The sequence below is a fragment of the Gobius niger genome (assembly GCF_951799975.1).
Source record: "Gobius niger genome assembly, chromosome: 7".
NCBI lineage: Eukaryota > Metazoa > Chordata > Actinopteri > Gobiiformes > Gobiidae > Gobius > Gobius niger.
In genome coordinates, this window is record NC_136858.1 from 12,073,155 (window position 1) to 12,085,500 (window position 12,346).

At 41.7% G+C, this 12,346-nt stretch overlaps 1 protein-coding gene across 2 annotated transcripts; it reads right to left on the reverse strand.

The window, feature by feature from the left end:
• Nucleotides 1-3,541: 3,541 nt before the first annotated feature.
• Nucleotides 3,542-12,148, reverse strand: mat1a (methionine adenosyltransferase 1A). 2 transcript variants are annotated; one of them, XM_079559676.1, is made up of 12 exons: nucleotides 11,699-12,148; nucleotides 10,292-10,442; nucleotides 7,991-8,481; nucleotides 6,390-6,467; nucleotides 6,036-6,158; nucleotides 5,821-5,933; nucleotides 5,455-5,598; nucleotides 5,245-5,370; nucleotides 4,953-5,045; nucleotides 4,702-4,884; nucleotides 4,505-4,638; nucleotides 3,542-3,743 (listed from the first exon to the last, which is right to left on the reverse strand). In XM_079559676.1, exons 3-12 carry the CDS (start codon nucleotides 8,055-8,057, stop codon nucleotides 3,641-3,643), a joined length of 1,164 nt encoding a protein of 387 aa, XP_079415802.1. In that variant the 5' UTR covers nucleotides 8,058-8,481; nucleotides 10,292-10,442; nucleotides 11,699-12,148; the 3' UTR covers nucleotides 3,542-3,640. The 2 variants fall into 2 exon arrangements, with proteins under 2 accessions (XP_079415802.1, XP_079415803.1); XM_079559677.1 differs by lacking the exon at nucleotides 10,292-10,442.
• Between the last annotated feature and the right edge of the window lie 198 nt (nucleotides 12,149-12,346).

Consider the following 12,346-nt stretch of genomic DNA (forward strand, 5'->3'; position numbering starts at 1 on the left):
TTTAGTTTTACATTGAAATGTTTTGAGATTTGGGAAATTACCAAACTCATAATCTCTCATGTTGCACGCCTGCTTAAACTGATCAGAAGGAATTTTGATTTAAAACACAAACATTTAAAGAAATTAAAATATTGATAAGCTTGCTCAAGTATCAATGTTTTGTCAATGTTTTGGTTTGTATCGTTTAGTGATGGGCGGATACAAAGGGGAAAGATCCATAACTTGCGTCGTGTAACTGTACTGTACATAAGGGCCATGGTAGTAATATAGAATTTGGCAATGTATAAGTCATATGCACTTTAAAGCGGAACAAGAAAAATATTTTTATGAAACTGGAAAATGAACAGTCTCAAAACTCTGCTTTGTCCTATTAATTTGTTTCAACTTTACGAGAGTGCTGCCAGCCCACTCGGCCACTACCGCAATGGTATAACACAATGTTGTTGTTTTTTTCAATATTCTTGTTTTTGTTCTACTGTCTGTCTCTGATGTTTGCACTCAGGGAGAAAAAAAAAAAATCAAAATGTTCCAGCACCAGCCAGAATCCCTCCAAAAAGCAAACTCTACAGGTTGCTTCACTTTGACATCTTTATCTCCAGTCCGTCTTGTATATTTGTATAGCAGAATCGCTGCAGGATGGTTGTGTAGCCGTCTATAGATTATTTTTTTGTTAATCACAATATGCAAACAAAGCTACTTTCTAAACATTCCCGGGTGTGGGGCTTGTGAGAATGCTGACACTTCTGCTCACATAATCGTAGTTGAATAGCTTAAAGAGTTAGCCTGTTCTTTGCAATCATTGATGAGAGCGTTGTGATATGTCGATCTCAATGTGTCCCGTTTTTACTGTCTTTATGTGCCTTACTTTTATAATAAAGCCAAAGATGTGGTAGCTTCTAAATTCTATATGATTGTATGTCATTATGCCTTAATGTTCAATAAATAAATGCATAAAAATTAACATGTTGGATTGTGTTCTCCTTTCTGAAGGGTTGATTTGTTCAACCAGAGATTGTGTTCAACAGTCCCACCCACTTCCGGTCACGTGCCTGAGACATAAAAAATCCCATTAATTTTTAGTGTTGATTTTTCGAAAAATTAATAAAAAATATATCAAGATTTCAAAAACCCGATGCTGGCAAATCAGTTATGTGCTAATTACTGACTATTGTGCGGATATTTTACAAGAAAGAAATCTATAAAGTACGGCAAAATTATTTTAGAACTTAAGTTTCAATGTTCAAATTAACTTTGCATGCTTTTTTGTCCAATAGTTAGCACATAGCTGATTAGCCGGCTTCGTGCTTTTAAACTCTAAATATTAGAATTTTTTTGAAAAATCGATGCTACAAATTAATTACATATTTTACCTCTGGTTTCAGGGATTTACGTGACCTGAAGTCTCTGCATTTCAACTATACTGCCTGATGTCTTTTTTTTTTAACTGTATGTTCCCGTCCTTTTTGAAATATTTTGAACAACGCTGATTTTTGTACAGCAGCCCTTAAAGGGGGGGTATTATGCAAAATCGACTTTTTCAAGCTTTGCATCATGTTATTATGTCATTCCCTCATTAAAAACATGCCTGAAGTGTTGCCTTGGCACATTCGCGCATTTTTGAGTAATCTGTAAAAACTCTGATGGCAGCCATCTTAGGGATAGCTTTGCCTGAGTCCTCCTAGGAACGCCTCCACCTCCGGGAGACGCCTCCGAGCTTTCGTCACCAGCCGAGTAACCAACCACTGCTCCTCAGCAGAACCCCCTCCCCACTGATGCCAGTGTGTGGAGGGGGCGTGTCGGAAAGGGTCAGAGGTTCTTAAAGAGACAGAGGCCTATTTCAAGACATTCGCTGCAGCCATTTTGAGAGAGCAATTTTATACAAGGCAGTTATTTTAATTTACTGCATTTACAGACCAACAGAAGGTTTCGTCGTCATTGTAGTGTGCTATAGACTGGTGCTATGTGATTGAAAAAAAGCATAATACTCCCTCTTTAAAAGTGGAAGCCTTTTCACTGCATTGACTGACGCCAGAGCCTGACAATCAAGCTCTGGCATCTGGTGGTTTAAAAAAGACATGCAGGGTCCCCACCAATAGTAACACCAAATCTACGACCTTGAGCTGCGCACAGGATTATGGGAATTGAAACTAATGAATATGCAAAGTACTATAGCAGCGATGTATCAAAATAACAACACTGTTGAACTGGCGCCCCCCGCTGCTCATTTTGGCGTATAACTCATGATACAAATTGACCCAAAGTGCTGGAACAGTGTCAGTAGATGTTTAGCTCGTTCAGCCCATCGCTAATGTGTACTCGCTACAACCTGGAAAATGCTGCCGAATAGGAGTGGAATAACAAAACTTAGCTAAGGATAATCAAGACATCTGCGGTGTTAAATTAATTGCAATATATATATTTTTTCTATGAATCAGAAAATATGGTTTCATCTTCTTTTGTCATCTTTGAAATAAAGATGACAAAAGTGCTTGTGTGCACACAGGGGTCCCCATACCGCTGGTTGGGAAACACTGCTTTATATGACATGAAATGGCAATGAGTTGGTGGAAAATAGTGAAGCACAAACATTCATCTTAAAGTCACTAATCTTACCTTTTTTATTGTTAACAATTATTTACACAGGCCACTTCCAGACAGTGACACTGAAGTCCAAATGTTACAGTGACCACTCTGACACAACAGTTGGTTATAGAGTAACTCAGGGTTTGTATCCTCAAGTGTCCTGACCGCCCCAGTCATCTACTCCTCCCTCTATAGACTCTTCTTTAACCCAGAAGAGAAGGACAAGGTTTTAAGACTAAAGCTTTTCTTTGGACCGATACAGCAGGAAACATGATAACTATAGCATTTGATACAAACAGATGTATGAAGCCGTCATTGTTGCAAAAAGATTTGAACAAGCAAATTGATTTATCTGTCATGAAAAGCATGTGCATGTGTAACAAGATTCACACATGTGTCTAATGATTATGTTGAAAAAGATGAAGTGAAGCGGTCACAAAGCTCTTATTACACATGCAGCACTTCCATGGCACAAACTCACCAAGAGAGGGCAGTATTTTACACGCACACAGACACAAAACTTAATGCACACACGCAAATCTTTTGGCAACAATAACTCCATGATAAAGCAGATAAATCAGAGGCAAAGGCCCATGGTGTGAAAAAATAGTTTGATATAAATATGACTCCAGTTCTAAATCTGAAACACTTCAAAAAGCTTTAAAATGTAGAGCATCTACAACCAACAATAATTAAATTGCAATCAAACATTCATAATATAGGTCCCATCAGTGTGTAGGAAACAGTCAAATGGTAAAAAGGCACTTGTCACAACAGCCCTTATAGATGTGCGGACGTAGCTGACCAGGTTACATGTTGAGCGTAACCAGAGCCTCTGTCTCAGTGTAAAAATACAGGCTCCTTCTGTCCCACTGTCACAGTAAAACATTAAGACTTTAGGTGGAAACAGTAAGACATTTGTCATGTTTGGGATTTAGCACCATTTGAAAATATGTGTAAATCTGTGATATCTGTAATATGTCCAATGTCTACTGCCACTTTCTCATGAACATTTCCTTATTTCACATGTCCAGTCCCTCACTAACAGACAGCAGCATTAGAACACCAGCTTCTTTGGCACCTCCCAGCTGAACTCCGGCCGACCGAAGTGACCGTACGCCGCTGTCTTCTGGTAGATGGGCCTCTTCAGGTTCAGCTCCCTGAAAACATCAGTTACAATCATGTGCTGCTACTCACTCATTATACAGGTGCTCGTCATATAACTAAAATCTCATGAAAAAGTGCATTTACTTCTGTTATTCAATTTAAAATGTGAAGGTAATAAATGATATAGACTCATTACATGCAAAGTGACAAATGTCAAGCCTTTGTTTGTTATAATTTGGATGATTATGGCTTATAGTCCATTTTCAAAATATTCCAATTTTCTCAGATTTTACATTTTTTAAAGCTGTGATCCATAATAATCTAAATGATAACAACTAAAGGCTACATATCTCACTTTGCATGTAATGAGTCAATATCATATATTACTTTCACAGTTGAAGTTGAAGTAAGTAAACACACTTTTTCATGATAATCTAATTATATGACGAGCACCTGTAATAGGACATTTCTGATGACGTAGTTACTAGATTCAATTAACCAACAGAATGTATTTGGAGCCTTCTAGTGGATAAGTGACGTCTACATGACAGGCCCATGCAACTATGGTCAGTAACCATTCATTAGTATTTTAATACCAGACTCGCATAATAATCAGATGAAGATCAGATAAATAATCAGAAGGCGGCACACATAAATGTACTATGGTCAGATGAAAAAGAAATACAAATGGCTAAAATATTCCGACAGGTCATTTGATAGATCCGGAGGACAAGTGTTGTTCAAAGTGTATGCTGTTGTTTAGTCTTTGATTGAGATGTAATGCTGGTGAGGCGGGAGTGTAAAGAGTGTGTACCGGACGATGACTCCGGGCCTCAGGTCAAAGTTGTTGTTGACGATGTGCAGAAGTTCAGCCTCTGATTTCTTGGACGACCCGTATGTGAAGATAGAGATGGACAGAGGGTGTGCCACTCCGATGGCGTAAGACACCTGTAGTTACAGAACAGGGGGTTAGTTAACGATGTTGGGAGGTAAAACACAAGTGTCTCATACCTGCACCAGGACTCTCCGGCACAGGCCGGCTTTGACCAAAGACTTGGCCACCCATCGAGCAGCGTAGGCTGCAGAGCGGTCCACCTTAGAGAAGTCTTTCCCAGAGAAAGCTCCTCCTCCGTGAGCGCCCCAGCCTCCGTATGTGTCCACGATGATCTTTCTGCCTGTCACTCCAGCGTCTCCCTGAAGCCACATACAGTAATGTAAGACTATATGAAATGTACCACAACATTGAACAGTCAGGCGCTCACCTGAGGTCCTCCAATCACAAAGCGACCGCTGGGCTGCAGGTGGTACACTGTCTTGTCATCCAGATATTTAGCCGGTACCACAGCTTTAATGACCTGACGGAGACAAGACGTCAGAAATCACAAAACTCACCACATGTCAACTTCAACAGCACGTTTTCCATTCAAGAACAACATATTACTAATGCATGCAGTGTTGAACAGAATATCTGAGTTCAACATAAGAAGAACGCCATAAAGCAAGTGTATTCCACCTGCCCTCCTCAGTAGGTGTTGTGACCGTCAGTATTTGTACCTTCTCCTTCAGCACCCTCTTCTGCTCCTCCAGGGAGATGTCGTCGTCGTGCTGCACTGAGATCACGATGGTGTGGACTCGTTTGGGTATCACAGCTCCATCCTTCTGCTCATAGTGCACTGTCACCTGGACACGTTACAGTGTTAAACATGAGTGTTTGGAGAAGACAGGGGTTTGTGAATGCAATACACTGTGATCCATCCTCCCGACCTGTGTTTTGGAGTCGGGCCGCAGCCATGTGATGATCCCCTGTCGTCGGAGCTCGGCCATCTTCTCATTGAGTTTGTGAGCCAGGACGATGGTGAGGGGCATGCACTCCTCGGTCTCATCTGTGGCATATCCAAACATCAGACCCTGCGTGAAATAAAAGCATTTAGTACCAAAACATCAGGTCACAAGTGATGTAGATTCTAACATGACAGCGGTGGTCACATGTCAAGCTCTACCATCATGCTTCTACCTAAAACAGTCTGCAGTTCCATTCCCTTTAACTAGAGGGACCTGTCCACGCTACAGTGAAGCAGCTGCACACGGATGAGGCGAGGTCTTGCCCTTCCTGTCACCTGCCCAAGTTACCTGGTCTCCTGCCCCGATGTCCTCCTCCGTTCGGTCGATGTGGACGCCCTGAGCGATGTCTGGACTCTGCTGCTCCAGAGCCACCAGCACGTTACACGTCTTGTAGTCGAAACCTGCGCGCAACGTCATACTTCACCCACAGCTCTACATTTGATTAAAAGGACACATTCTTCGCTGCGTTGGGGTTTGCGGGATGTGGGATACACTTGTAATACCTTTGTCCGAGTTGTCATAACCAATATGTTTGATGGTGTCCCTCACAACTTTCTGATAGTCCACGACGGCCCGTGATGTGATCTCCCCGCACAGCAGCACCATGCCGGTCTTGCACACCGTCTCTGCCAAAACAAAACAATTTACATTGCAACAGCTCATCTAGACATTCACTTTTATGCTCACTGGATCAATGAGGGACTTTACTATCTGCGATTCAGCCATTTGTAGATTTGTACAATTACATTCACGTCTGATGTGAATTTTTATGTCAACATCCACTTTTTTGCCAGCTGTTTCCTCTGTCTCCATCTGATAGATTAAAAAAAAAGCAGTGTGTTGTGCTGTTGACTCACCGCAGGCCACTTTGGCATCTGGGTCCTGCTTCAGGTGAGCATCCAGGACTGCGTCGCTGATCTGGTCGCAGATTTTGTCTGGAAACACACACGGACAATGGTCAGTAAAGGTCACCGCTGGTCTTAAAGTCTTTATGTTTGAGTTACAGTGATTTACGCTTTTAGTCTTCTGCTTATCCAGCTTTTCTTTAGGCCCCTTTTTCGAATACTGGCTTTGGCGTGAGGTCAGAAACACTTGTGTCTGACAAAGCCAAACCAATCGGAAAAGTGCTTATTTCCGACCCCTGTACGTCCAGTTTTACGCTTAAATAAATATGTGGCCCCAAAAATCAGATCTGAAAACACCAAAAAGGCCAGGATGGAGAGCATTTACCATTTTCAAATTGCCATCCCTACTTCATTTACCTCTTCCTCCCCTGCTTTACACAGCGGAGAGGTTCATATCAGACTCTAAGACCACATTCCTCACCTTTCCTACTGCATCTCCTGATTATCGATTAATCCCGGGACATTGTTACACAATTGTGTGTATCACAATATGCAACAGGTGAGCCAGGGGGGCAGAGTACAACTGCCTTTTTAATCTCACCGCGTAGACAGAGTGACGGGTCATGCCGTGTCGCAGATACAAATAGTACAAACTCAATCCTATCATAATGAAAGTACTAAAGGTTTACCTACGATTTTTTTTGGGCGTTCCTGATCATAAACGACTCATTCTTTCAAGTGTCGCCTCATGTGCCTGAAAACTCTTTTTACACACTCTGAAGACCTCCATCTTATGCTTGATAATGATCTATTCACAGAAAGCACCAGCTTGAATGAAAGTGATAACCTTTCAACCAGGTACTAATTGAAACCAACTACCCCAGGTCAAAGGGTAAATGCTTTTAGAGTCTTACAGACACGTACGTGCATTACAACACAATTAAGCACGTGTCGAAATGCTGGTGCGATGTTGATTTACGTCGCGTGCAACTTTACACTCTTCCGTACAGCTGTTGTCAATGAGTGGGGGTGGCCGACACATGCTGCTGTGAATGGGATGCTTGCCATACGGAAATAGACAATAATGGCAAGGATTCCATTCAGTTCCCTCTATTGGCCTTTTGGGATTAAAAAAAACACACACACACAGAGAAAGTGGGAGATCATTCAGCACAACAGTAAATGTAGAAAGGTTTGGTAGTTTAGACTTTTCATAGGTTTTTGAAGGTTTTAACCAGCTGGTTTTATTCATTTTAAATAGTTGTCATATTTCAAAACTTGAATTAGAACTTGTTTAATTCCTCTTTTATCTGCACTTCTGTTCGGTTTCTACTCTAATGATCTTTTGTTTTTCTGCCTTTGAAGTGCAATTGTGTGTACTTTTTAACACGTCCTTCTTGCTCTACACATAAATATTGACATTCCTACTATGTCTTGTTCATTGCATTTCATTTTGCTTGTTGAGTTTCATATGAATAGTGCTATATAAACATACATATTATTCATATCTAAGGGTGCAGCTTTTGCTCATTGTGTTGAAATAAATGTGCAGTGAAAAGTAGACAAATCCGTTTTTGTCACTGCAGACCCCATGTGAACGCTCTTCTCCTCACCTGGGTGTCCCTCTCCCACGGACTCAGACGTGAACATGAAGGAGCCGTCGTCCAGCAGGTCGCTCATGTTTGGGGCTGGTATTTGGGTCGAGTCTCGGGGGAAATAAGAGTGTCTCCGAGGGAGAGCTTATAGTCCTGATGTTCCCGGGAAAAAGCAGAGGAGGAAGGAGGCTACACAAAGTGTCCAAAACTCCACGTCTGTGTCCACATGGCTCAATATATATGGCCCTCACACTACACACACACAGGGGCGTCATGTGGTCCCGGGACAGACCATTGAGAGGGGGGAGTGTTGCAAGGGGAGGACTGTGCGTTCTGGAAAGCTCACTTAACCCTTTGTGGTATAGTCTGAAGAAAGCTCCCTTTATGCAGCGAATGCCGTTTTCATATCTGCCCTCTGGAATGTTTCTTCTCCTCGGGTAAAGTGGGGACATATTTAATACGGGGCTGTCCACCCCCTGGACGAGCTGATGGGACGCGGCCTGGACAACCTATGGACACACAAAAGATAGTACGGACAAAGTGATGCAACTGCTGTTTACATCATGAGCTCAGAGTCCTAACACCAGCTACACTCTCTGTCTAAATAACTTTTAATAAAATACATGTAAACAAGCCATTTTGTTTTTGGTGTGGACTTTGATCTCTCCCCTGAGCTGTTTTTTACAGATTGTTTAATTACAGCAAGCACAACTTGTGCTACATTTTACTAGGTAACTCTGGATGTTTGACCAAAAGTCAACAGTTCCTGCCCACTTCAAAATCTGCTCTGGCTCCAGAAGAATTTTTTTTCCTTACATCTTTCAACAAAATGTACATTTAAAAACTGTGATAGTCTAAGTTTTACAAATGTAATAGACTGTGTTTGATCAACCCCTCCATTTGCTGATGTCAGCAGCTAATCAGATGACCCCGATGCCATCACTTTGAACAATGAGATGAGCTTTCCTGTGACCCGGTCTGTAAGGACCAATCAGGAGGGAGCTTGACCATTTACTTTTGAAATGTCTCTCTCTTACAAACTAAGAGGGGCTTTTAGGTCTAATCAGGAGGAAAGGTGGGGAACTTGATTGTTGACTTTTTAAATCTCTCTCGTTTCTCATTTTACAATCTTTCAGATAAATATCAATAATACAATTTATTTAAAGCTGATTAAATGTTTTTTTTTTCCAATTCATGGGAAAATGAATGGTAACTCCTTTAACTTTTTTTTTTTAATTATGTATTAACTAAATGTTTAAGTATTCACACTCTCCTTATTCAACTTTTCTCTTAAAAAATGACTAAATACTTCTTCAGTGTGTACTTTTAAACTTGTATAGAAACAACATTAGGCTCCATTATTGCAGAAGCCCCGAGGCACTTGTTCTCATCAGTAAAGCTGCACCTCCATTTGCCCGATAGAGGATCCAATAATGGAGATGCACCTCTGATATTGTGCGCAGGAGAACCTCTCTCTCTCTCTCACACACGCACACGCACACACGCACGCACGCACGCACACGCACACACACGCACACGCACACGCACGCACACGAGCGTCCATCAGGAGACAAAAGGCCCGACACAGAGCAGCGGTAAACACGTGTCTGTGTTTTGTAGAGAGGGATGCCGTCTCCCCTCGCTGTCGTACGGCTCTAATGCTGCCTGTGCCTCATGAAGTGGTGAGGAAATCTAACTTAACTTAACTGTAATACTTAAAATCTGCAAGTAATGGCTGTGCAAAAGTCCTAGACCCCGTCGAACGCACTGAACTGCAACCTGATTGTGCCAGAAAGGTCAGAGATCGACCCCATTTCCAAACATGAACTAGATCAAGCAAGTGAAGACACGAACGGCCTGCCAGGAACGGCACAGAACAAACCCTGGTCAGTGTGGTTTCACCTCAGAGTGAAGGGTCAGATCAAAAAGCGTGTCCCACTGGACTGTAATAGGACACAGACAAGAAAGAGACATCAAAACAATAACACACTGGTTTACTCTGTTTAGTATAAGGCACCTTTTACACTAGAGTAGAGATAACGCTGAAGGTTGACCTTTGCTCTACAGAGCCAGGGGCCCTTGGTGCAGAAAACATGATAAAAGCCTGATGACCTTTGTTTTTTAAGAATATTAAACTAAACTGATAGACACCGTCTCTCTGTATTTCACTCTGCAAGGCCAACAGTAAAATGTATGCCATGTACTGCGCCGACTCCTCCCTCTGAGGCAGTGGGTAGAGTTGGCTTAAAGCAGGCTCTGTGAGGTAAACTCGCCCGAACAGGCTGAGATAACCACAGCCGTCTCAGAGGAGTGGAGCACCTGTTTGCGTTTCCAAGTTCAAGGCCACGCGGTTCACCTCCGCGGCCCTGCGCTGGTCACCAACCAGTTCTATCCAGACGGGCCCGGAGGCGGCCAGAGGTGGATCCGGCCTGCGGTTTCCCTGATCGCCTCTTATCGCCGCAACAGACTCCTACGGGGAAAACATCAATCATGTACGGAGATTGATTAGTGATTATTTTTTTTATAGCCAATAAATATTTAAGAGTTGCTTGGTGCGTACAGCGAGCAGCGACGGAGACAAAGAGGCCCCTGTGCTGCGGTGTGCCGAACAGATTTACTTCAGTGTATACACATGTATTTAAATGTGTTACATCACCTGTGTATTAAAAAACAGCTGCTATTTATGGCCTATTGAGGGCACTGATATCTGCCCTTACTACTCCTACTTAAGAAGCGAGCAGTTTGCATGTAACAGGGTTAATGTTTAATAATGCTCTACTACACACAGACACATTTATTTAAAGGTTTGTTTTTTTTGGACATTGCCTTGAAAGTGTCCTGCTGTGCGACTGTTAATGTAGTACAGGCAATTAAAATGGCCTGATTTAACTGATACAAATATAACAAAATATCAACAGCAGAGAAAGTTATTTAGTATCATGGTTTCACTGAGGTTTTGATATTATTCAGTTATATTTCTACTGATAGTTATTTTTTCCAATAAATGAAAGCAATTTTCAGGTGTCGCACCACATGACATTTTGGCAGGGAAACTAAAAGAGAATCTCATCATAAAGATAGAAAGTTAAAAGAGATCCTAAAATCAACAATCGTTTCAAAAACTACAGACCTCTAGGATGATGACTAAAATTAATTTGCTTTAAAATAGTAACTTTGTACGCCAAGTGCAAATATTTATGAATGAATGAATGAATGAATGAATGAATAATCTTTATTCGGACCATAAACAAAACATAAAAACACAAACTCATACGAACTCAAAATACAATCAGCCTTGATTATGGCAGTTGTGAGCTCAGTCCGATACATACTTAGAGAATATCCATTCTTTGTATTGATGTTTAAACTGTCTGATATTTGGACATTGTTTAAGGTCTACGTGTAATTTATTCCATATTTTAGGACCACAAACGGACACACAGAAACTTTTTCTGGATGTCCGGGCATGGGCAATTTTAAAGTGATCCAAGCCCCTTAAATTATATTTTCCTTCTCTTTCAAAAATCAACTGCTGAATTTTTAGAGGTAGTTGCTTATTTTTAGCTTTGTACATTAATTGAGCAGTTTTAAAAGTTATCATGTCTTGAAGTTTTGGAATCTTGGCTTTATTTATACAAATAAGATTCCTCTCCCCCTTTCCCATTTAAAAAGTATATACATTGAAGTGTCTCTATCTCCACTCAGGCTCAAATTGGTGATGTTTACCTCCGCAGCTTGGCCCGAACAGTCTCCCTCATTTGCTTTGGCGGCCAGCAGTGTCCAATAGGTGTTGCTCAGCCCGGCCAATGGGAGAAGCGAGCCGGAGTGGGCAGGAGGTGGGGCGCAGAAGCTGCACTGTGATTGGCTCCGGGTGCCACACACTCCCCCAAAAACAGAAACACAGAGAGGAAATTATTGTTGGGTTGTAATAGTTTGTTTGTGCGATGAAATGCCGGCGGCAGAGAGGCGCTTTGAGCACACATACACGGACTGGTTGTGTGCAAGAAATGAAGTCTTAAAATGAGGAGTCACTCTGTCCCCATTTTGTATGAGCAGAGTCGAGGTCCTCAGAACATTTGTCTGTCTGAGAGGTCAGAGCATCGGTGACCTCTGCGCACCTCTGGCAGGCCATACACCTTTATTGCTTTTTATACGCTGATATCTGTTGCTGCTTGTAAACATGCCATGCTCCCAGGATGTTTTCGTGATTTATGTGAACTAAATATAGAGCTATAAATGGGTCAAATACAAAGCCCTCTTTTGTTGGCACTCTGGACGTAAAGCAATAAATTTCTGTTTTATAAATATTTTCAAGCCATAATCGACGCCTCTTCGAGTTCACAAATATTATTTCTACCATGAGAAACATGACAT

Coding starts and splice junctions, on each gene's coding strand:
- mat1a (XM_079559677.1), bottom strand. CDS start 8,057: ATGAGCGACCTGCTGGACGACGGCTCCTTCATGTTCACGTCTGAGTCC. Junction 5,934..6,035: donor TTATGACAACTCGGACAAAG/GTATTACAAGTG, acceptor CGTTGCGCGCAG/GTTTCGACTACAAGACGTGT. Junction 4,639..4,701: donor GCCGGAGAGTCCTGGTGCAG/GTATGAGACACT, acceptor CTGTAACTACAG/GTGTCTTACGCCATCGGAGT.